Below are 24,464 nucleotides of genomic sequence, written 5' to 3' on the forward strand. Positions count from 1 at the left end.
CGCCAGCAGGCCCTGAGGGATCTGGTCTAACCCATGGTTTCCTGTCCTTCTTCATCTGGAGGATAGCCAGGGACTCTGGCCTCCTCCATCTTCTCCCTCCTGCCAAGCTCACCTCCTCATGCCACCATTTCTGACTTAGATCTCTCGTCTCTGGCCTACCTAGATCTTTCTGAACCCCTCCATGCCTCTGGCCCCAGCAGGAATAACCTGCCTCCCTGAACTTGTCTCCAGTCAGCCCCTCCCAAACTATAGGGGAATCCCTAGTTCTGGTCTCAGATTCCCACAATGTGTTTCAGTCCTTCGGCTTTTGATGAGGGATAGGCTCAGGGCTTCACCTCTCCATATCTTATAAAGTGCCCGTACCCCCATCCAAACACAGTACACTCCACACACACATCTCCTACCACTGAGCAGGAGAGGACCTGCATGCCGGGTGGGAACTGGGCCATCTGAGCCCTCGGGCAGGAGACACCAGCCACAGAGAGCCTATTGATGGCATATGCTCATATCCCATAACTGTTCAGTGGATACAGCCCTGCCAGGTAGGCAGGATAACAGGGAGGATGCAGAAAGGGAAGAAAAGCCCTTCTGTGTTCATTCATTAGCACAAAAACCCAGCAATGGGGAGGCCAGACAAGCCAAGGTGAAATGGAGACCTAGTTGAGCAGATGGTGTCCAAGTCACGTCTCCATGCCTGTCATTGCCAGACTTTCTCAAGGCAGGAAACACATTGGTCCCATCCTCCTCCCCCTTACAGCAGAGAGCCTCACCAGCTGACCTACTCCTGCATCCACTTAGCTCTGGCCTTGCTCAGCACCACCACCTGACTTGAAGTGTTCCAGGCTAGGGGTGCCTGGCTAGCTCAGTTGGTAGAGCATACAATTCTTGATCCTGGTTCAAGCATAAGGATCATTTTTAAAAACATGATGGGGGCAGTCCAGTCTGGAGAGCCACTGGGGAAAGAATCCATTTCTTTTGGCTCTTGCCATCCCTCTTGTTGACTCCCACATCCCTCTGGCTGTGTCTGACCTCTTTTGAGGCACGGTGCTCCACACTGGCCACAGCCAGAGCCCACCTGGGATTTCTGGGCACTCATGCAACCTTTGGAAGTCTTCCCATGGCTTAGCCCCACACCTTAGCTCTCAGCCTAGAGAAAGAGCTCGGTCATCTCAAACCTGGGCAATATCATTCTCACCTTTTCTTCTGTCATTTATAAAACCATTCAATAAGACCAGTCGAGTGATAATCAGTTCTCAACACTCCCCCTTCAGAGAGACACCCATTCCCACCCACCCTCCATTCTTTCCAAGGACCTAGAGGGGCTGGTCAGGCATGACTCCTTCATCCAACTCCCTCATCTTGCCTCCTTAAGCATCTTGTATTCCTATCCTCTACCAGAGAATCCAGACTGTAATTTGGGGTGTCTTGTGGGAACTTGACACCAAGTCAAGACAGCCAGGAGTACTAGTTCAAAATGGGATAGCAACCTCTATAGCTTTAACACACACATTTTGATCAATATAGTCAGAGTGTGAACTCTGAATAAATACCCCTAGTTCCTCCTTCACCTGAATTGTTGCTATAATACAATACCTCCTCTGGTCTCCAAGGACTCTGAGGGCCCTCTGGTTACCAGGCAGGGTCCCTTCAGGAGTCAAAGGCTATTTTCTCACAGGGAGGTGATGCCAGTAGTCAGGAGTAAGAGAAGGGGTCCGGCTTGGGTGGCATGAAGAAGTAGGCTGCCTCCTGCCTCCTCTGAGCAGCGTTTTCTTCCTGGGGATTCTCCAGCACAGGAGCGTGGCCATGTGCATGCTGAGTCCAAAATATCTGGAATCCGTATACCCTAGAATGAGTCAAACCACTGTCCCCTAGGTTGTCAGGAGTTGACCACCAAGGCCAGTGGTGGGGCAGTGTGTGCTTGAGGCAGACTTCTGACTCATGACCGTGGGGTGAGGAGCCCCCCCAGCCAATCCCACCCCTGGCACCACTGTGAGATGGAGGCCCCAGGCAGACAGATGCATGTGGTGACATGACAGTCAGGTCAGACTTGCATCCAGAATGTTTGGGAGGGAACTCTGGTCCACTCTCTTTGCTTCCTCTTCTAACTGACTCAAGAGTGAGTTTGTTTTTTTCCCCCAGAAACTTAAAGGCATACTCCAAGGCCTTATACTTGAGCCTTACTCAACATTTTCCAAAGTAGGTCCCACATCCTTCACTACGCATATGCCTCACCAAGGAGATAGGAGGGAGGATCTGTCAATATACCCATTGCACTGAGAAAGACACTGAGGCTCAGAGAACTGGGCCGACGTGGCCATGATCACACAAGTAAGTGGCTAGGAGTCTGACTCCAAAGCGCCTCATTATTCCCACCATCCCACGTCACTTTCCAGACAAGCCCATAGCCCTGGAGCCTGCAGAGTTTGAATTTCCATTCCAGAACCAGTGCCCATTCCCACAGCCTCACAAAGCGGAGAGGGGTCAACCCTCTGGAGTCTAGAAGGCCAGGAAAGCTGTTTCTCTGCTTGTATTTGTGCCAGCCTGGCCAGGACTGAGGAGAAGGGCACCTTCCCACTGGTGATCGAGGACAAAATTAGCATTCAGCTCTGTGACCCAAGGCCAAACTGCACTGCAACTCTTGCTCATGCCCCTCAAACTCCAAGCCATTTTTGTATTTAGCAAGTTTATAGCAGGCTCGGTGTTGGTCAGTGAAGGTCCTTCTTCAAACCGACCAGGCCGAGAACATCAGACACCTAACCCAGAACCAGCCACTTTCTGGCCACTACCAGACAGGGGGCATCTCCTACTGCCACTTCTCGCTTCCCTCATCACATCCGTGATTCTGAGGACTGCTAGGGCAAGGAGTTCGCATCTCTTAAGGGGAGAAATGGAGAAGGAAAGAAAACTGTACCTCTCATTAGCGTTTTGGTAACAAACTTAGCATAATCTTGGGTTGGCGAGATGGCTTGCTTCTGGGGTGGGGCCTAGACCTCTCCACTGTCTGAATATTCCATGTGTTTGTTTCCCTAGAGGGCTAGAGAACCCTGGAGACAGAGTTCAGCAAGAGAGAGTGAAATTAAAAGAGGTTGTGAGTCTTTAACCTTGAGCCTGAAATGAATGTGAATCAATCCCAGACTCTTGGCTTCCCTGAAGCCGGGTAAACATTCGAGTATGTCGAACCCGTCCCAGCCCGGGGCCGATGCAATCCCTCGAGCCATCCCACAGGGGCGTGGGTCTCCTGCTCCCTTTGTGCTGATCAAACCAGTGTCTGAAATCCCACAGATCGGATCCTTTTTCCCTCTCCCCTCAACCTGTACCCAAAAGAAGCTTATGTCCCAGAATCTCACTTTAGGATAGGCAGGGATGGGAGGAGGAAGAGCTTTTTTTCTTCCCATATTTTTTTCATTTCAGCCGCGGAGAGAACCGAAGTGGACACTTGAGATGACCATGGCGGGGTGTCCCGAAAAGTCTTGTCCCCACAGTCTTGTCCAGAGCAGTTCATTCTTTCTGTTGTCTCCATGCCAGGGGGAGGGCAAGGGGCCTGCATCTCATTGTGTGTCGTCCCCTCTGCATTTTCAGTCACATGACAGGATCCCGCCACCATCCCTCCTCCTCCACCAGGCGCTCCGGCCAGCACCTTATTGCAATACAGCCTCAGAACACACTGGGCACTAGGCTGGACAGTTACAATGATTATTATTTCCATTTTACAGATAAGAAAACTGAGGCCCACAACACTTTTTTTGCTGTTTTAACTTAATCAAGGGTGTAGTCGCTTGCTCATCAGGAGATCAGAATATTTAATCATCTCTACAGAGCCTTGAATAGGGAATCCAGGGAGAAAGAGGCCTCAGGGCAAACAGCCGTTACGGAGTGCCAGCACTAATACACAGCGTCTGCTGGCTCTTGCTTGGTGCCTGATGCCTCTCATTTAAAGCATGGTTCCAACAAGCAGGATCCCCTGGAGTCCCCAGCCCACAGCACCTAAGAAGGAAAAGAGACAGAGACGCTTTTGAGAAAATAAGGAAAAGTCAGAACGAGTAATGATGGCTGACAACAAAAGAGAGAAATTTTTTTTAAAACATCAAAACTCAGGGGTCTTACAGAAGACCAAAAGAATTACTGACCAACTTAAATTCTTTGTGCACACTAAATCAAAAGGCAGAGGAGCATCTTGGGTGCTTTAGAAACACTTCCCTCTGAAATAGTAAGATAAACCCTTAGCTACGACACCTAAAACCATCAGACACAGTCACCTAGAAGATTCACTCCCATGGACAGGGCTTTCCCCACCCGTTTCCCACCAACCCAACACCCCTGGGCTTAGCTGAGAGTTCCACAAATCCTCAGACCACAAGAGCCCTGCTGATCCCCTGCCCCCCCCCTCCCCGTTCCCGCACCCTTGCAGCCCTGTGGTATGGAGGCAGCCCCTGCTCTGCAGGGAGAGCCAGGCAAGGCACCCTCGGCTCCACGGACAACTTGGCAAGGCTCTGCTCCTTGGAGGCGCTGATTCCGCCTCGTATTCCTCTGCCACTGCCGCCACTCTGAGTTGGATCTGGGAAGACAGGAGTGAAAACCTTTGCCCCCAAGTCCCATCTTCCCCTTGAGATGATAGGCACGGCTTCCCCCTCCCAGGAGTCTGGAGAAGGGACCCCTCTCTTCAACACGGGGGTCCTAATCCTCTGTATCCATGGGGCAGGACAGAGGACAGCCAGGGAGGCAGCGTGTCCCGCCCGTGGTCAAGGCACCAAAAGTGGCAGAGCCAGGACTCAGACTCAGGTCTTCCTCACTCCAAATCCAGTGCTCCTTCCACTAGCCTCCAACCTCCTTTCACACTTCTGAGAACCACCACGGGTTCCGACTAAGACACAGAAAATGAAAGAGTGTGCTGTTTGTGGCTCGGCTCCACACCCCTAGAATCCCACCCAGGGCTGGGTTTGGCCATCTGATTCTGGCCTCCCTTTTGGAGGTTTTGTGTTTTCAAAGCACAAATAAAGAAAGAAAATGCCCCAGGAAATAAGGGACCCCAAAGTCAATCACCTCCAATGACTGGCCAGGGCTTTGAGTCTATACTCGAGTGTTTACCTCCCAAATGCATGAAGGAAAGAAACGTTGGGTACAAAGACCTCCGTTCACATTGTCCAGGCTTCCAAGTGTAGCCGTGTGTCTGTCTGTGTGTGCTGTGTGGTTCCCAACCCCTCACCGTGGCATGCTCCCGCCCCTGAATGTCATCAGTCCGCCGGCTCCTTCGTGCTTTCTGGCTGCCTCTGCTCTGCACCCCAGAAAGCCCTGAGTTGGCTTTGGTTTGCTTTGCTGCTTCGGTTTGATGTTCTTGTCCTCTGGCCCTCGTGTGTCTTCTCCTGTCCCAGCTCATCCGACTGTCTCTCCTTTCTGTTCCTTCTCTGTTTCGTGACATGTTATCTGTTCCATGTTGTATGGTTTCTTAACTGCGTGTGGTTTTCTTAAGATTACTTTTCTAAAACTAGCCTCTCCTCCTTCCTCCTTTATTCCCATCTGGCCCGCTCCCCTTCTGCATGGTTGGACTTCTGCTTTAAAGTTAACAAGGCTCAGTCTCTCACTAGGTCTGGGTGCCCGCCGGAGTGGACTATGCTTCCTCTAACCACTGGTTCCCACCATCTGTGATGGGGCTTGATTCCTCCTGTCCGAATGATACTGTAGTTCTGACCAAAACCAAAGCAGTTTTTAAAACCTCATGGACGCATATAACCTGAGCCCCCTCTTCCATTCTTCCCCCTCCTTCCCCTGCTCATAACACCCAGCGACTGTGGATTCCAGCCGCCCGCTGTGCCTACCCCCTTCCCCCAGCCCCTCCTCCGAGCACCCCCCCAAGCTTGGCTGCCGGCCCCCCCCCAAGGCAGTGCTTCTCACCCCTGTGCTTCCCTTGCAGATTCGCGTCGTGAAGGCGTTCCGTAGCTCTCTCTATGAAGGTCTAGAAAAGCCTGAGTCTCGAACCTCCATCCATAATTTCATGGCTCACCCTGAATTCCGGATCGAAGATTCCCAGCCCCACATCCCCCTCATTGACGACACCGACCTGGAAGAAGATGCCGCGCTCAAGCAGAATTCGAGCCCGCCGTCATCGCTCAACAAGAACAACAGCGCCATCGACAGCGGGATCAACCTGACAACCGACACAAGCAAATCAGCTACCTCTTCAAGTCCAGGGAGTCCCATCCACAGCCTGGAGACGTCGCTTTAGCTGAGGACCCCCGCCGCCACCCACCCCCGGGCCCCACCCATCCAGGCACCCAGCTCACCCAAGCAGCAACGAGCAACAACAGGAAACCAAATACTGGCGAGAAAACCAACATTCCCCCCCACCCCCCAAGAGACCCTTTTTCTGGCTGCGATGCTGTTTGAACTCTTTTTCACTTTGAGGCAAGGGGGGCGGGGTCTCCCCGGGGTGTCCCCGGGAGTGAGCGATCTTCCCAGGACAAGCCCTCCCAGGCTCCCGCCCAAACATGGACCAGCCATGCACCCGCCAGGCCACCACGTCCCCTGCATGAATGTACTGTACACTTCCAGTCCTCCCCTTGTTTGGTGTGGGGGGGGTCGGGGAGGGTTTTTTGTTTGTTTTCTTAGGCGGGAACTGCAAACAGACTCTTTTCTGAGACTATTTATCCAATCCACTGGTCTGTGAGTTTTTGAAAATGCTTGCGCAGCATGGTCTCAGTTGTATAGGTTAATTTAACAACTTTTTGAAACTGCAGAGCTTCACTCACCTAGTAAATTTGCACCAACGGAACCGAAGAACTTCATAGACACTCACAAGGTTATATCCATTTCTTTGTATCTATATCAACGTATACTTTTCCAAGACTGTATACGTCCATATAGATAGGTATATATATATATATATACACACACACACGGATATATAAAGTTTTTTTTTCTTTCTTTTTTTTTTTGCCGGCATGTTGCCTTGTTTCCGCTTAAATTGCTCTATTTTAACTTATTTATGTCCTAAAACAAGAATGTAATTTGTTTACAAACCTGTAGGTAACGTCTTTGGCTATTTGTACGGTTTAAGAACACTGGTGGCTGAGATGCTATAAAAACAGCTCAGCCCAACAGACACTTCCCCGGATTGCATCCTTGATGTTTTACAATAGCCATGCTCTGATTTTTGCCTGCTGTTTCCGTTCAATTATGTCACTACCACGGGAGGCCCAGACAGAAGCCAAACACTACCGAGTATCCATCCGGAAGGGGGTTAACACCGTGCTCCGTAGACAAGGGAGAGGAGGAGAGAAGGCTTCTTAGGTTCGTAGTGCTACTGGCCGGCCCAGCCCGAGGATCCGGGCATCCGCCAAGCTTTGGTTGAAGACTTTTCTCTCGATGAAACTCGCTTGAGTTTACCAAGAGCATTTCAAAAAAAAGAGGTTCTCTTTGGCACTGTCTGTACAGAGGTTGAGGTAGTGTTGCAATATTATAAATGCTACTGTGTTGATTTTCTTTTTCTTTTTTTTTTTAAGTAATTTAGAGGTTTATTTACTTATAAATTGCAGCGTATGAGCTGTTGGCATACTGGATGAGGATCATTATGGCTTGCTGCTTTTATTTTTATTTTTGAAGAAGAATAGCCTTTTTCTCTGCACTATTTAGATCCGAACGAACCTTATGATGTGTATATTGAGATGTATTCAGTGTGATTTTTAAACCAAATTGTCTTCCTGTAGTCGCAATATATACTGTAGCCTTTCGACAGCAAGTCTTGCTTTCCCAGACAGAAAGCCATTCTGAAACCCTACAGTATCACAGGTGAGAAAAGGTGGTTAATTTCCCCCCAAGACAATAACAGCACTAGTAATCCCACTTAATGAGAGCTTATTTAATTGTACGTCAGCCTCTTAACTGCTAAGCACTTTGTGGGTATCAGCTTTTTTCATAAAAGAACTTTTGTATTTAATACAAAGTTTGCTTTGAGACTTTTCAGCATACAATCTTTTTCCATAAACTTGTACAGTGCAAAAGACATTTTGAATACCATGATCGATGACGTCCCATGCTTCAAGGAAAACCAAACACTTTCCACCTCGCTTGCGAAATGCGCTCCTCAGACTGACCCTTCCCATGGTTGCTCTGTGTCAGCTCGGCCCTTCCCCTCTCCAGGCCCAGAGAATTCTCCCACAAACAAGATGAGAGCCACTTGGGAAAAGAGCCATAGTCCGCTGGGAGGGCCTACGTCTGGGTGGCTGTGAAGGAACCTGAGGGTTTGGGATCCCAAGTCTGCCCATCCCACTTGGCAAACCTTCCTGGAAGGAGGACCTTCTGCGCGTGAGAGCATCCCTTGAATGTCGCGAAGGAGTATCTCTGAATGTACCCAGCAAAGGAAACTGCAACCCCAACAGGGTGACCAGCCCTCAGATATGCTTATTGGATTCCAATACAAACACCACCAAAAGCCAGCCCGCTGTTCTCCTGCCAGGAAAGGAAAGACCCACTCATGGAAAACATGGAGCAGCCTTGGAACATGGTGGTTTTTTGTTTTTGTTTTTTTGTAGTTTCCTTTCTCAAGGTTTCCCATATCCCCACCTTCTCTGTTCCAATCTTGTGTCCATGACCTCATTCCACAACACCAGGAGAGCTGCGTGTGCGTACCACGCTCCCTGTTCATTAGGAGCCAGGACACAGGGAAAACAGGAGGCTTTCTCTGAGCAGAGCTTAGCTTGGGGAACAGGGAGCGGTGGTAGAGTGACCGGGAACACCCGACCTTAGTGTTGGTCTTTTCTTGTCAGGAATGATGGATGCTCACACACACACACACACACACACAGAGACACACACACACATACACGCACGTGCGCGCGCACACACACACACAGACACACACACAGGAAATGATTGGTTTGTCAAACCTCACCGTAGTACATAAAGCTTGCACTCTGCGTCCTATATCTAGCAGCATGGGGTACGTTTGGCAGTTCACCCCATTAGGGGGTAAATAATTTATGACCATTCATCTGTTTTTATGAATTTTTTTATCTAGACAATAATTGTAAATAAAGAACTCACCGTCTCTGTTCATTTAATACTATGCAATGGTTATGCTTTCAATTGCTGACTCTTCTTATTCCCGCAGTGTGGTTCTGAAATGTCTGTGGTTTAAAAAAAAAAAAAAAAAAAAAAAAGGCAAAAAACAACATCAACCAGAACACAGCAAATATATACTCTGTAATTTTTTTTTTTTCCGGTTTGGGACCGCACCATCCACTTAGCTTCTTTTCTGTCCTCTGGACAAGGGCTTCAGAAGATAGCAGATTCATTCTGAGGTCTAAGCTCAACCACTTGTCTCCCCTCAACAGATGAGAGAAGAGCAGGGGGCACATTCAGTGACCCCCGGGGATGAAGAATCACCCACCTGTGGAGGCGGGCAGGGAGGAACGTTTCCTCCCTGTGTCTCAGGCAGTGCTTCCCCTAACTCTGAAGCAGCCCCCATTGCTCCCACCAGTCCCTTGCCCCCTTGTCCCAACCAGAGCACAGGGTTGACAAGAGGGAGGGTGCCCTGCTTTTGAGACCAGACCAATGACAATGACAGTAGTGGGCCAAGGACTCTGGACCCATCTCAGCCTGGGTAGCCTACTTATTGAATAGCTGCTCTCTTCCCAACCATGTTGAAATGCCACTTGTACTACATATTGATAGCTTATATAGATTTGGGTCTATTTCTGGAATTTCTGTTCCCTTCTCTGGGTGTCTCATCTGGCACCAGCCATACAGTTCTAATTACTGTCATTTTATATAATGTTTTATCATGTGGAGGGATAAGTACCCTTCCCTCTTTTTTTTTTTTTAAACGAAATTTCCTGGTTATTGTCTCACAGCTATTCTTTTAAGGAAACTTCACAATGTTGCCAAGTCTTCCACCACAACCCCCCTGTCCTTCCCCCACCCCAAATCCTGGGCCCTGTCATTTTACTGGCAAAGGGCTTCCTGCCATTGTAAGCACTGTTCATTCAGGGTCACTAAATAGCGTCCCATAAGGAGAAACAAAAAGAGCATTCTAAATCCTGGGGGAATGTTCCTCCCATGATCTCCCCTGTACCCTAAGCAAGGCTGTCATCAGGAAAGGCCACCAAGCCCTACCCCCAGTCTCAGTTTAGAACTCAGTCACCCACCTTGGTTGTGCTGTGGTGGACCTTCCATCTGCCCCAGAAGAGGAAGAGAGGGATCTCTCTCTCTCCCAGACCTGGAGCTACCAGAATGCATGGCCCAGTTGTCTATAGTTCTAATTTTCTTCAGGAAGAAATATGTATTTCTGTCTCCCTCTCCTGAACGAACTTTTTTATTTTTGTTGGGGGAGGGGGATTCACTTCTTGTTCTTTATTCAGAGTTTATTCAGCGGTTGTGTAATAGGTCCTTTGGGATGCAGGAATTTCTTTCTCAGACCTTCAAACCACCCTGACTCCCCCTGCCCATCCCTGCTCTACTTAAGGGAGGCTGTCAGCTGGGTGCGCTGCAACATGCCTCCCACCCTAAACTCTCTCCATAGTATCTGAGATCCAATGAGAAGATGGGAGGAGTGCATTTCTTGAAGGCTTTGGGTCTTCCAGAGCCAAGCCCTATCAAACAACAGCAGAAAATCCCCAGGTCTTTTACAGGTTACAAAGCAAGCTGTCCAGATTGTGATGCAGAGATCCTACTCACCCTAGTAAAAGGAAGGGGATCCCAGGCCCTGGACATCACCTATCACCCCCTCCACCAAAAACAAGACCTTTGAGGCTGCTCTGGGACCTCCTCAGCCCCCTAAGTCTGTTTTGTAATGCCTGTGGTGCTCTCCCTCCGGACCTTTCCTCTTGGGGGTCGCCACACTCTGCTAACTCTTGTGTGCACATATTTTATAACAGAGTAGCGAGGAAATGGTGCCGCTCCAGCTTCCACAAGCTGCCCGGGCTCTGGGGGGCTCCGGGACAATCGGGGCTGGGAAGTGACTGTGCTCTTATTGTACACTCTTTATTTCTCTGTATCTCTGGCTTGTGCTCTTTGTAATTAATGGGATTTGTCTGCCTTTTCAACACTATCCTGAGCAATAACAATAAATGCACACGTGGAAACGCAGACACGGTACACATCACAAGGCCTTTTTCCGAAGGACAGCTGGGTCCCCGCCCTCTGTGGACTTGAACTCGGGAAAATGGAGTCCCTGGGAGGGAAAGGCACTTTGCCCAAGGGTGCACAGCTCAGTGGGTGGTCTCTCTCCTTCCACTGCGTCACACCTTTCAAACTTCCACCATTTAAGGGAGTAAGTTTAACCTGTCATGAGTCATTAACCTTCCATGAGGAACAGTGGACAGCCCCAGAGAGCAAGACTTTGGGGGAAGAGGCCTTAGGAGGAGAAGAAGGAGGAGGAAGAGATTTGGGACAGAGGGTCTGGGAGGAAGGGGGCGCATACTGGGGAAAGTTAAGAATGGCCTGATGTGGGGGGTCTAGGATCAACTGGAGGGAGCTGAAGGAAGATGGGGACAAAAGATGTAGGTGGCATCCCTTACTAGGGAGGCGGGAGGCAGAATCTGAACTTTGCAAACCTCTGCTGAGCATCAGCAGAAAACAAGAATGTGCCCAAACCAAGAGATGATCTCAGTGTTGGTTCAAAGGTTGAGGGTTGCACATGTGCACCTTTCCCCATGGACACATACACACACACATACACACACTAAAGACTAGGCCTTGTCAGGGAGAACTGATCTTCAGATCAAGCACCATATAGGCCCATCTAACTTCCAAACAGTTTCACATCCCAGGATCCATTTACTCCCAACATATACCTTCAGTGTAGTATTATAATTTCCACTTAACAGACAAGGAGACAGCAGCTCAGAGAGATGAAGGGTACACCCACCTAGAAAGAAACAAGTCATGATCCTAGCCAGAAATGATGCCAGAATTAGCATGTGAAACCTCTATATTACAGTGCCTTTCAGTCTCACCAGCAAATACCTTAATGAATAAGATACAATTGCATTGCTTGTCCCAAATCCTCAATCTTTCCAACTTCGACGCCCATCCCAGGGAGTTCCTTTAATACCAACTATGACCCATGCAGTATATTCGTATTATATTAAAAATGTGACTGTCCCCATTTTCCACTCGAGCAAAGCAAGGCTCAGAGAGAACTGATGCACCCAGAGAATCGGTGGTGCAGCTACAGATCCAAGGCCAGGGCTTGTCCCTTGAAGAACAGGAGACCCAAGAGCCCCACCTCCGCTGCCCCCTGCTCCACTTTTAAGTGCTGTCCCCAACACCCCTGCAATATTTCTCCATCAGAGGGAAATAATCTTGAAAGCTGAGGTGAGGGTGAGAGGGTGGGCTGCTGTCTGGAGGCCCAGCTCTTAACTCGGAGACCCCACATCCTTGGCCCCCTCTCCAAAGCTCCTTGGTGGTCTAGGCCTATCACAGTCTCTTGAGCCTTAACGTCTTCCTTCCAGCAGTGACCACCTCTAGCTAGGGATCTTCCACCCAGTGTCAAGAGAGAAACTGAGGGCTGGTGACTTACTCAAAGCGAGCCTGAGCTCCACCCTAGGCCCCTGGACTCCTTAACACCAGGAAGGGTCCAGGTCTGCCCCACCAGGTGTGGCCGAGGGGAGCTCCCAGGCTCCATCAGCTTCACGACATTCTCATCGTGCTAGTGGGAAGCCCGGGACCTAAGGGCTGGGGACACGAGGGTTTAGCTCCTGGGCTCTAGCTGCAGAAACCCAGATGAGATCCCACCCTGCCTGGGGTTTCTACTTCACAGGATCCCAAGACTGTGCGGAAGGGGCAGTTTGGAGGCATTGGGTCCCGCGGTTTGGAGAGGGCACGGTGAAAGGGCTCAGCCGCCGGTAGCTGGCATTTCCTGGCCGTCTCTGCCCCTGGCCCCAGCTTTGGGTCCTGAGGTCCCAACAACAAGGAAGCACCAGGACCAGTCTACCCACTACCCAAAAAATTACTCCTCCTACAGTGTTCCTCTTAAGGCCGGTGGCACCCAGCTCTGCAGGGAGGCGGGTGAAGCTGCAGTTACGAGGCCTTCCTCTCGTGCATAGATCTCAGCAAAAGGGGGGGCCTGCTGGGAAGAGAAGATGGGCTCGAGCTCCCGACTCCAAGAGCCCCGGGATCAGAATCAGAGACCAAAGCCCCTCCCCCTTTGGTCTCCCGCGATCCGCACGCAGAAGGGGCGGGGCCTCGGGAGGGCGGGGCGCCGCCCCGGAACGTTTGTGCGAGCGGAAGCGCGTTGCTACCCGGAGGCTCCAGCGCCACGGCCCGCCGGCCCGCCCGGCGCCGGAAGTGAGCTGTTCGGGGGCGCCGCCGGGAGCTGCCACGTCCGAGGCCGGGAGCTGCCGCCGTCGCAGCCATGGTGAGTGTGGGGGCAGAGCACGGGGCCCTCTCCCGGGTTCCCTGACCGTGCCAAGGGTAGAGCCGCGGCCTCGGCCGGTCAGCTCCCCCTCCGCCGCTTCGGGGCCTGCGGGGTTCTGGCCTCGCGTCTCGGAACCCTTCGGAGGGGGAGGCCGGAGGAGGCCGCGGCAGCTCCGGGAACTCCGCCGGCCGAGCCGCCCCCGCGCCTCTCGCTCCTTCTTTTCTTTCTCTTCCCCCCGACAACTGAAAACAAAACCCAGAACACCGGGGGAGCTTCCGTATCCTAAACCTTAGGAAGTTCCCAGCGTTGCTCGGGGTCTGCGGCCCGCTAACGGCCCCGCAGAATAGGTGCTGCCCCGAGATGGACGCGCCGCCCGCGAAGCTTGAGGTTCCGAGAGGCGAACCTCTTCCGCAGCCGCCTAAGTGACCGAGCCGGGACGCGAACCCCGTGACCACCCTTGTGCCGCCTCCCACCTGCCCCAGCAGAGGTGTATGTGGACGTGAATGTAGGGCCCCGAAGTGTGACGGGCAGTTCAAGAACCTCATGTAAGGACGAGCTAAATTACTCTCTGGAGGTAGACTCGGGTTTTTACATCTCTAGGATCCGATGTACAGTCATGCCTCGTTGACTCATTGAGTGAATGGATGATAACTGATAAATAAAAGCGCGTCCCTGGAGCCTGCATGGGCAGGGGGTGGGGGGTGCCGGGCTCAGGTAACCCGTGCTCAGGACAGTGGGTGTGCCTGGGGTTTGAGGGAACCTTTGGGAACCGGAAGTCAGGACCCTGGGTTGAGGTCTTGCCCTGAAACTGCTCATCTATTTAGGCCCCTGATCCTTCAGCCGCTGTGTAGAATCTCTTATGCTCTGGGCGCCCCTGGTCGAGCGTCTGCCTTCGGCTCAGGTGGTGGTCCCCGGGTCCTGGGATCGAGTCCTGCGTCGGGCTCCCTGCGTGGAGCCTGCTTCTGCCTCTGCCTGTGTCTCTGCCCCTCTCTGTGTCTCTCATGAATAGATAAGTAAAATCCTTAAAAAATAATAACAACAATAATCTCTTAAGCTGATACTCAGCTCTCTCTAAATGAAATTTTAACTCTTCAACCAATTCTGAAGAGCTTAATTGTTTTAAGGGCACTGCCTCTTACTACTTAACAAGGATCAGACAATGTGAGGTGCTCAGGAGGGAGGACTTTTTTAGAAGGGAGCTTTTATTTTTTTATTTTTTTTTAATATTTTATTTTTATTTATTCATGAGAGACACAGAGAGAGAGAGAGAGAGAGAGAGGCAGAGACACAGGCAGAGAGAGAAGCAGGCTCCATGCAGGAGCCCAATGTGGGACTCGATCCCGGGACTCCAGGATCAGGCCCTGGGCCAAAGGCAGGTACTAAACCGCTGAGCCACCCAGGGATCCCCAAGAAGGGAGCTCTTAAAACACTTGTTCAGAAGTGTGGCTCACCAGTCCTGGCTGGTGGGTGAAAGTGGTTAAAAATCCGTGCTAGTTAGTGACCTGGTATGAAACTACCAGGAAACTTTTCTTCCTGACTCTCCTTGGCCCTCAGCCATTGATTTAGAGAATTTACTGTAACAACTACTTACTGTATGTTCTGGATAGGCAGCCTAGTGGAGTGGAAAGCTTTGTGAGCTGGGAATTAACAGGTCAGGCTGTTTTCCAGCTCCACCTTTAACAATCTCTGTGACTTGGGCAAGTGCTCCCTCTTCTCTAGGCTCCTTCAGTTCCTTAGTTATAGGACGGCTTCAGTTAATTCTGCCCTTTGTCCTTCCTGGTGCATATGTGAAAGCCCTTTGTAACCTAGACTGCTTGGCAAAAGTAGGAGACGCTTCTCTTTTATCTTTACTTGCTTTTGCAGACCTTGGAGGCCCACTTATTAGGGAGTCTCGAATTTGATGGGAGAGACCTGTGCTTACTTGATATGTACCTTTTGAACTGCTTGGCAACTGTCTCCTCCAGTGTCCACTTTTCTGAAAAGTCAAATCAGACTTTATACTTGTAGGGCTTGTGCTGGAAAAAGATGAAATGGGGATGGTGGTAAGGAATACCAGTTCCAAACTGAAACCTCCCTTTCAGCCCTTTTCTATCCCGGGAGTTTAAAGAGTAAAACTGTCTGGTTTTGTTCGTTTATGTATTCATTCAGCAAGCAGTCACTGAGTTCCTTCTGGTTGCAGAACACTGTGCTGGTGATTTGAAAAGATTCAGAACTGTAGGTGACACAGACCCTGGGTCTGTTTTCAGAAAAGAAAGAGTGTGAACTGTTGTGCTCTCAGTGCTTCAGATATTCAGAGGAGTTCAGCAGGTTGGAGAATCTGGGAACCTTCAAAACGGGCATAATTTGAGCTGGACCTTAAAGAGGAGTGAGAGGGTGAAGACCATGCAGCTGTGTTCCAGCTCCCTAAGTTGTTCAACCTGGATCCCAGTGGGTGACAGCCTAGAACCTGTCATAAGTGGTGGACCAGGAAGCTGTCCGCCTTGAATTGGTTCTCCAAGGCTTAGGTATTAACTGTTCTGCCCAAACTGCCTGTAAATCAGAAGCTCTGTCATCCAGAAAAGGAACAACAGCCATAGATCCTCCAGCATCCTCCTTCACCCTCAGAGGTAGCCAAGACTGCTTGCCATTCTCCCCTCTCTGTTCATGTTATTGCCTCTGCTTGGACTGTACGTTTTCCCCCTGAGCCACCTGGTAAAGTCCTCATCATCTAAGTCCCAATTCATGTCTGCCACCACCAGTTCCTCAGGCTGCTATAGTACACGTAAACTGCTGTTAAAGTACCTATCTTTCCATGTTAGCGTTACTTATGTGTGAGATTTTCAGGGGCAAGAAATATTTATTTGTGTCTGTATCTCCAGTCACTGACACGGTGCTTGGCAAAAAGAAGATACTTAAAGTAAATGTGTAATGAGTGAACGAACAAATGCAGTCAAGAACTTTAGAAATGACTGGTACGTTTAATAAGGTGATTGCGTTCTAACTGCCCTCTGTTCTTTTACCAACTATATCTTTGGTTCTAGGTGTCAGTAATTAACACTGTGGACACCTCCCATGAGGATATGATTGTAAGTATTCCTTTAGCCTTCTCTCACATGTGGGCATTTCAGTGCGGGGGAAGCTTTTCTGTTGATCATTCATGTATCTGGTGTGGCATGGCACCCTATAATCAAGCGGTAGCCTTAGCATATGGTCAGTCTCCCAGCCATGCCTGCCTGGTTGCCAGTACTGGGCATTCTGGTCACTCTGGTGGGAGAAACCTAGGAAAAGTTTATAGCTCAAGGCCCTCGGTCTTCAGGCCAGCAATGTAACCTGCTCTGGGATGGAGGCTGAGCCGGTGTGAAAGTTTAACAATAATCTTCCCACCTGCCTTCCTCATGCTGCCAGTGCTTAGCCCCACTGGAAAGGGGGCTGAAAGAAGAGAATGGGAAGGTAACTCAGTATAAAGGCAGAGAGCAGGCACAGCGAAAGCCCAGAGCACAGCCAGGTAGGACCACCACACACAGTAGGCCAGGCAAAGCCCTTTGAACCAGAAGTCATTAACTCAGGGCGTTTTCTGAGAGGCAAACACAGAGCTCAGTATCAGAGGGCAGAGTGGTGGGGGAGAAGGTCCAGAGGGTAAAGTCCCCAGAAGCAAAGATGCAGACTGCTTCATGCAGGGCCACACAGTCCAGGCAGCCTTTGAGCAAGACCCTGGTCAGTCAGCTTACAGTGTTTCATCTCAGGGCTCCTGCCCACCAACAGTTGCTTTTTGTCTCCTGAGAGGCTGCCTGGTCTCACAGTTGTATATGTTTCCTGGATGCAGTCTAACCATACCTGTTTGGAGACAGTGTGGTGCCTTGGGTAAGAAAATCCAATCTGAGACCCCCTGGCCAATTTCTTAACTCTTCTGAGCCAGCCTTGATTTCCTCATAGCTAAGATGGGGGAAATGATGGAAATGCTACCTACTTATATAGGTTGGATTTGAGAAACAGACGAGGCCAAGTAGTAACGGCTGATGCCTACATGTTCGCTAAGTGTCATACCCCATGTTATATACTTTTCGTTCAGTATCTCATTGAACCTTCATAACAACCCTTAAAGCAGATGCCATCATTAGCCCCATTTAAAGAGAAGGAAAGTGAGGTTCAAGGAGATTATGTAAGATTTTCCAAGGTTAAACAGCAGTAAGGTAAGGAGATAGGATTCAACTCTTTTAGGTACTATGCCCTACTTCTTTCCAAAGTGTGTGATAGCACTCTGCAGGAGAAGTACCTAAGAAATCTATCTTAACGTTTGCATTGCTTGTCTTCCAAGAAGCCAAGACCTAGAATAGTGGAGAGGATTGACTTCCAAAGAAGAACCAGGATGTTTTTCTCAGGTAGGGAGATGAGGAAGGAACGTTGAAGCAAACCGAATGACTGCTTGTTGAGAGGGTATTGATTGTTCCTGAACACCGTAGGAGTGGCAGCTGATAGTCTCTAAATCCCCGAGGTAAGACAGCTGAGGAAGGTGCCATCTGTAGGAATAGGCAGCAGATAGGAAGGACTAGGATATTCAGTGGGACAACAGGCATTGTGGTCCAGAGGAACAAGATAGATAAGAGCTGTGGGCAGGGACATGGCCAGTTAGCATCCAGAAGGTCGGTTCATCAGTGGTGGGACTAGTGACATCTAAGGCATGGATGGAGAGTCTGGGGTACTGGGCACACTCCTAGGAAAAGGGTCTTGTAAAAATCTAGGAACAAAGGTCCACAAAAGATCTAGGGCCACAGGAGGAGGAAGGAGCCCAAATGTCTGAATAGAACCCTGTATCCAGGGCAGCCCAGGTGGCTCCGTGGTTTAACGCCGCCTTCAGCCCAGGGTGTGATCCTGGAGACCCGGAATCGAGTCCCACGTCAGGCGCCCTGCATGAAACCTGCTTCTCTCTCTGCCTGTGCCTCTGATTTTCTCTCTCTGTCTCTCTCATGAATGAATAAATAAAATCTTAAAAAAAAAAAGAGCCTTGTATCCAGGCCAGATGTGCATTATGGAGGAACTCACTGGGCCCCACAGGCATTCAGAGGCTGCTCCTTTCCATCAGCATTAGCCCTGGGTTCTGGGGCTGAGCTGAACCTCTGGGTGTCTTCCCCAGTAGCCCATAGCGCCTCAGAACAGGGTGGGGCCTGAGGAAGGAAGAAGAAAAGGGAGGCTTAGATAGCCAGTGTTTTGTCTCCCATACCCACCCTACAGAATAGGGTTGGAAACGACTTCCCCTGTGTATGTAAAGAGTCTGAAAGCAGCTAGGTATGGTTTTTCTGGTCCCTTTCAGAATGACATTGCCTGTCAGAGAAATGAGAATGTAGAGATGCTAGCTTGTTGCCTGATAGTGATGCTGCTTTGAGATTAGATTAATATCCAGTAAACTCTGATCCAAACTAGACTCTGTCCTGGTGACTGTCCTACCCTACCCCACCCTCATCCGCCCAGCCTGCAGGCTTCCCAAGCTATCCTCCCTTTGCAGCACGATGCCCAGATGGACTACTATGGCACCCGCCTGGCAACCTGCTCCTCAGACAGGTCCGTCAAAATCTTCGATGTGCGAAATGGAGGACAGATCCTCATTGCCGACCTCAGAGGGTAAGTGCAGCCAAGTCTGGGCGAGGTCTCAGAATAGCTGAGCTTCTCAGGCATGGCAGGAAAAGCTGAGGACCCAGATCAAAGGAGCCCCACAGTGCAGTTAGCAGAGAAGATACCTATCCCAGCTAGGCAGCCGTTCTCAACAGACATTCCAGGCTGATGGATCCAGGATGAATCTCAACTTTGCCATCCAAAAACCTACCAGAAGACCTTGGGTAAGAGTCAGTCTGCCTCTTGGAGACTTCACCTCCTCACCCTCAAAATGGGCCATTGCTGCTGCCTCCCAGGTGGAGCCTGCTCACAGCATGCCTTCAGCTGCTGTTATTTTAAAAGTGGAAAGAACATTTTTTTAAATTTAGCTGACATGATCTAAAGTATCACTCAAAGGCAATAATGTTTATGTAAGAATGCATTAGTAATTATGTAAGTTCTATAATCTTACCTATTTGCCTGCCCATAGCAGATATTCAGTGAATATTTACAAATGTTTGATTTCCCCTCTCCCTACTAAGATTCTTGAGATCCTGGCTCATTTTTATGGCTACATCCCTACTACTATCCCTCAGTCCACTACATTTCAAGTAAATGGGAATCCTTAACCTGAGTTCCACAGATCTCCAAGGGTTTGGTGGATAGAATTCAGGGACTGGTGAACTGGGGCTGAGATTTAAAAAAAAAAATCACATCTTTATTGTCAGTGACTCATATTTAGCATTTCCTTCAATGATGGATTTAGGCTAGAAACCACAGCAGTATTCAGAACACCTGTAACTTTGTTACCAGTAGAAGACACAGATATCTTTATAGCACATTCCAGTTACAGCTGTCTCAAAGTAGCATTTAGGCTCATCACTACTTTGAGATGAGAGTGGTTATTAGACCTCCCACTCGAGTTTGTTAATGTGCTAACAAAGAAGTACATGTATCACGATGTTATAAATCCTTCTTCAACATTTCACTAACTGTATTTCATTTAATTGGATTTCCTTTGTAATTCTAACTCTGTGTATTGTATCCATTATTCTGAGAAGGGACCAAAGCCTTCAGCAGACTGCACAGGAGAAATTAACCTTGATGAATAGGAGTTCAGTACACATTTGGTAACTGAATTAAAGAAGGCATAACTAAGTAGTCATCTGGGGAGACGGAGTCCCCCTCTTCTTGAGTCAAAAACTGAGTGACTGAGGGGTCAGATGCTACTTGTGCAGCAGGAGCAGCCCCAGGCTGTGCAGAATGCTGCCTGGCACCGGTACTGGCAGAGGCGATCGCATCTGCTCTTACTTGGCCCTTTCTTCTGCGCTCTTTTTCTCATGCTTAAATGATGTATGATATTAGAGGAATAAAAAAGATTCACACCTCCTCCCTTTTTTTTGCCTCAGTTGAACTGCTAGTTATAGGACATTTGTATCTCTTCCGAGTTTCCTTGGCAGCTACTTTGTGGGGCCTGGAAATTGTCCCAGCCAGAAAGAGGAGGACACATTGAGTGTCTGCAGCCCTGGGGTAGAGAAGTGAACAAAGAACAGCAATAGCAGCTGACAGGCATGAGTGGTTTTTCCTTTTCTTGTGCCCAGCATTGTTCAAGCTTTTTACGTGAGTTATCACACATATTTCCCCCTCATGAGCACACTTTTGAAAGAAGTCTTGCTGGTATCTCCATTGGGAGACTAAGCCACAGAAAAGACATGACCCTTACCTAAAGTCAAGCAGCTAGTGAATGGGGAGTGGGGGTGGAAAAGCCTGGGCCATCACCTCTCTGCCGTGTCACTTCTTGTGTGCTGGGTTCCCACCCTTCCCTGCACCTCAGAGACAGCCCCAGTACAGAGCCCAGCACCAGGTATGTGCTCAGATATTACTGACCAGGTGAATGCATAAAGATCAGAAGAACAATTTACTCTACAAACACCTCTGAGCAATTATAAGTACAAACCCTGGATTGATTGGTGCACAAATGAATAGGCTGAGAGGCTTCTGATGATGGCAGATGTAGGTGGTACTGGCTACACTGTGGGACAAGGGAGGGTTATGGCAGGTCAGGATAGAGAAGCTGAGTTAAAGTCCTGACTTACTTTCAAAGCCCCTGGGCCTCAGGACCTTTACTGCCCAACAAAGGTCCCCTTTGGCAGTGACATCCTATAGCTCTCCGTTACAAAATTCTTAGGCAACTCTGTCCTGAGATACTGTATCTGCCTACCAAGAAAGCCATTCAGTTCAGTCCAGAGTAGTGGCTAGCAGAGCACCGCAGGTTCCTGTGACCCATCTGAGCAGCCTCTGACCCTGTCTGTCCCCTTGTAGTCACGAGGGTCCTGTGTGGCAAGTGGCCTGGGCCCACCCCATGTATGGCAACATCCTGGCATCCTGCTCCTATGACCGGAAGGTCATTATCTGGAAGGAGGAAAATGGCACCTGGGAGAAGACACACGAGCACACAGGACATGACTCCTCAGGTACAGTGAGTGTAGTGGGAGCAGGTGGGTGGGGCCTTGCATTCCTTTCCCTTGTGATGCTCCTCCTTTGTCCCTTGGGTTTGGTTGGCTTTTCTGCTGTCTACAGCAGAGATAAGGCCCTAGGACCTAAAGACAATTTCAAGTGAAATAAGAAAAGGTAAAAACAGTAAGTTTTCTAAAAAATTTATTCATTTAAAGTACTGGCCTTTATTCTCAGATTACTTTCTATCTGCTTTTATTCCCCTGGTTTTATTAATTTATTTTTATCAACATACAGTGTTACATTGGTTTCAAGTGTATATTACAGTGACTCGATATTTCTGTCCATTACGCTCATCACAGTAAGTGTACTCTTAATCCCCTTTATCTATTTCACCCCATCTTGCTTTTTGTTAAAGTAGACGGTAGTTTATGAAATTATTATATTCATGGATGATGAGCTTTTTAAGTCTCCTTAATTGACAAAATTAAAACTTCCTCCTAGTGATCCCTGCAATTTTATTTTTCAAATTTAGTAAAATGATAAACCTGGGAAACAAAGTCTGCTAACTATGCTTCTCTCCTTCCTGCAGTAAACTCTGTGTGCTGGGCCCCCCATGACTACGGCCTAATACTGGCCTGTGGGAGCTCAGATGGGGCCATCTCCCTGCTGACATACACCGGAGAGGGCCAGTGGGAAGTAAAGAAGATCAACAATGCTCATACTGTAAGTCTAGACCTTGCCTGTGCATGGAGTGTGCTTTTGTTGCCTTGCTATGTGTCTCCTGGAGACTCTTGAGAGAGTGGCAGGAGTAGCATCACTGCTGTGCAGGGGGCTGGGGAGGGAATGATGCTCAGACGTGCTTGGTGGGTCAGTTTTGAGCCTCTTTAGCTCTGAAGCCAGACAGAGGCTGCATGCAGGGAGGCCAGGCTATACCAGCCTCATTCGGCCCAGGGCAGGGGTTGGCACAGGTTCCTCTTAGCAAGCTCCCAAACCAGGCAGGGCCAGGACCTTGGCAAGGTGGCAGCAGTAGCCTGTTTACCTGCTGCCTTTGCTATGGACACCTCAAGTTGACATGTTTACAGTGGTCATTGGGACCCCCAGAACTGAGTAGTGTTATAAAGAACATCCTAGGAATTCAGTTCCTTGCATTTCAGTCATTAGATATTATGGCTAAAATAGTCCAGAAAGCACTGTAGACAGTAAAGAATCTCTCACAGTACTTAACCCTTACTGTGTGTCATGTAATCCTTACAAGTGTCTGTAAATGAAAGAAGAAGCTACCAAGTGTATAGGCATGCAAGTAAGCCATTCTGTTCCCATTTTATGGCAAGACAGATGAGGGTCAGAAAAAGTAAATGATTTAGAGAAGGTCCTGTGCCAGAATTAGAACCCAGATTCTGTATACCTTCTCACTATACAACAGTTCCAGCTTTGGTGGCCCCAAACATTTCTAAAATCTACTCAGATGGAAACCTAGTAGCTCCCAAGCTTGATGCTGTACTTGGGTACTTCTCAAATTCAGGGGATCCATAATCTGTCCAGCCCCTAGAACCCCCAAGAGCCTGTCTCAGAGTCTTTACTTAAGGTACTCAGATTCCCATCTGCTGACTAACTTGCAAAAATGAGTAGGCTGAGAGACTTCTGAGAAGATGGTACGGAGTGGCATCACAGCTTTTCAGTCTTTCCTCATCTCTGTAAAAACCCAACAGAGCAGCTAGAGAGCACAACCAAAACTTCACAGCATTTACAATAAAACTAGGTAACAAGATATTTCCACAAACTCCAAAATAGAAGCAGAGAGGAATAAACCAACAACCACAAAACTGCATGGTATTGGTTATCTGAGCAGGAAGAAGCAATAAGGTGCCTTCTAACAGACCTGAGAAGGGAGAGTATTGCCAAAATAGCCAACAGGGAGGGGATCCCTGGGTGGCCCAGCGGTTGGGCGCCGCCTTTGGCCTAGAGCGTGATCCTGGAGTCCCGGAATCAAGTCCCATATCAGGCTCCCTGTGTGGAGCCTGCTTCTCCCCTCTGCCTGTGTCTCTGCCTCTCTCTGTGTGTCTCTCATGAATAAACAAATAAAATCTTAAAAAAAAAAAAAAAGGCAGGAGAAGTTTTAGGATTTCTCTTGCTTTTAACCATTTTTTAAAACTAATATACAATTGACTTATAAAATTCACCCTTTATAAAGTATATAGTTCTGTAAGTTTTAGTCACATTCACAAAGTGTGCAACTATCACTGCTAATTTTCTGAACTTTTTCCTCCCCCCAAAAAGAATGCTCATTAGCAGTCACTCTCCACCCTGCCTCCTACCTAGGCAGCTGCTAATTTACTTTCTGTCTGTATGGATTGGCCTATTGGCAATGTTTCCTCGGAGTGGTATCCTACAACACAGATATACCTCAGAGCTGTGGTGGGTTTGGTTCCAGACTATTGCAATAAAGGGAGTCAGGAATTTTTTGGTTTCCCAGTGCATATAAAAGTTATATTTACCCTGTCTTACAAGTCTCTTAAGTATGCAGTTATAGCATTGAGTCTTAAAAACATACCTTAATTAAAATTTATTCTGTTGCCGAAAGATGCTTAGCATTATCAGAGTGGTCATCGAGTTGTAATATTTTTTTTGCTACTGGAGGGATTTGCCTCAGTGCTAATGGCTGCTGACTGATAAGAAGACCACATTGAAGTTTCCTGCATCAGTTGACTCTTCCTTTCACAAATGATTTCTCTGTAGCATGCATTGCTGTTTGATATCATTTTACCTGCACTAGAACTTTCAGAATTGTAGTCAATCCTCTCAAACCCTTCTGCTTTATCAGCTAAATGTATGTAATATTGTAAATCCTTTGTTGTCATTTCACCAGTCTTCACAGCATCTTCAGGAGTAGATTCCATCCCAAGAAACTCTTTATTTTTTTTTTTTCTTAAGATTTTATTTATTTACTCATGAGAGAGGCAGAGACATAGGCAGAGAGAGAAGCAGGCTCCATGCAGGGAGTCCACTGTGGGACTCGATCCTGTGACTTCAGGATCAGGCCCTGAGCCAAAGGCAGACACTTAACCACTGAGCCACCCAGGTGCCCCAAGAA

At 48.8% G+C, this 24,464-nt stretch overlaps 2 protein-coding genes and 1 long non-coding RNA gene across 20 annotated transcripts in view; 2 read left to right on the plus strand and 1 right to left on the minus strand.

Annotated features, from left to right (window-relative positions):
- Positions 1-9,053, plus strand: part of ATP2B2 (ATPase plasma membrane Ca2+ transporting 2) — a 372,053-nt gene extending 363,000 nt beyond the window's left edge. For 7 of the 11 annotated variants that reach the window (XM_072785140.1, XM_072785138.1, XM_072785142.1 and 4 more), the window contains one exon: positions 5,909-9,053. In XM_072785140.1, coding sequence (XP_072641241.1) covers positions 5,909-6,220 — 312 coding nt within the window. In that variant the 3' untranslated portion in view covers positions 6,221-9,053. Of the gene's footprint in view, positions 1-3,030; positions 3,086-5,908 lie in introns of all 11 variants that reach the window. The other 4 variants (XM_072785144.1, XM_072785147.1, XM_072785148.1 and 1 more) reach the window with 2 other exon arrangements.
- On the minus strand, positions 3,784-13,147 carry LOC140609849 (uncharacterized). 7 transcript variants are annotated; one of them, XR_012011580.1, is made up of 8 exons: positions 12,957-13,146; positions 11,787-11,860; positions 9,037-9,119; positions 6,056-6,142; positions 5,890-5,950; positions 5,580-5,681; positions 4,401-4,555; positions 3,784-3,984 (listed from the first exon to the last, which is right to left on the minus strand). It is a non-coding gene; the product is annotated as an uncharacterized lncRNA (long non-coding RNA). The 7 variants fall into 7 exon arrangements; XR_012011578.1 differs by having other exon boundaries at positions 5,890-6,142; positions 12,957-13,147; XR_012011579.1 differs by lacking the exon at positions 5,580-5,681 and having other exon boundaries at positions 12,957-13,142.
- An 88-nt stretch (positions 13,148-13,235) lies between these two features.
- The window catches only part of SEC13 (SEC13 homolog, nuclear pore and COPII coat complex component), a 33,600-nt gene continuing 22,371 nt past the window's right edge, over positions 13,236-24,464 (plus strand). Inside the window, exons 1-5 of one of the 2 annotated variants that reach the window (XM_072785155.1) lie at positions 13,236-13,351; positions 16,372-16,416; positions 18,831-18,946; positions 21,239-21,390; positions 21,963-22,096. In XM_072785155.1, the coding sequence (XP_072641256.1) occupies positions 13,349-13,351; positions 16,372-16,416; positions 18,831-18,946; positions 21,239-21,390; positions 21,963-22,096 (450 nt within the window). In that variant the 5' untranslated portion in view covers positions 13,236-13,348. Of the gene's footprint in view, positions 13,897-16,371; positions 16,417-18,830; positions 18,947-21,238; positions 21,391-21,962; positions 22,097-24,464 lie in introns of both variants that reach the window. The other variant, XM_072785156.1, reaches the window with a different exon arrangement.

The sequence above is a fragment of the Canis lupus genome, chromosome 19 (assembly GCF_048164855.1).
Source record: "Canis lupus baileyi chromosome 19, mCanLup2.hap1, whole genome shotgun sequence".
Taxonomy (NCBI): Eukaryota; Metazoa; Chordata; class Mammalia; order Carnivora; family Canidae; genus Canis; species Canis lupus.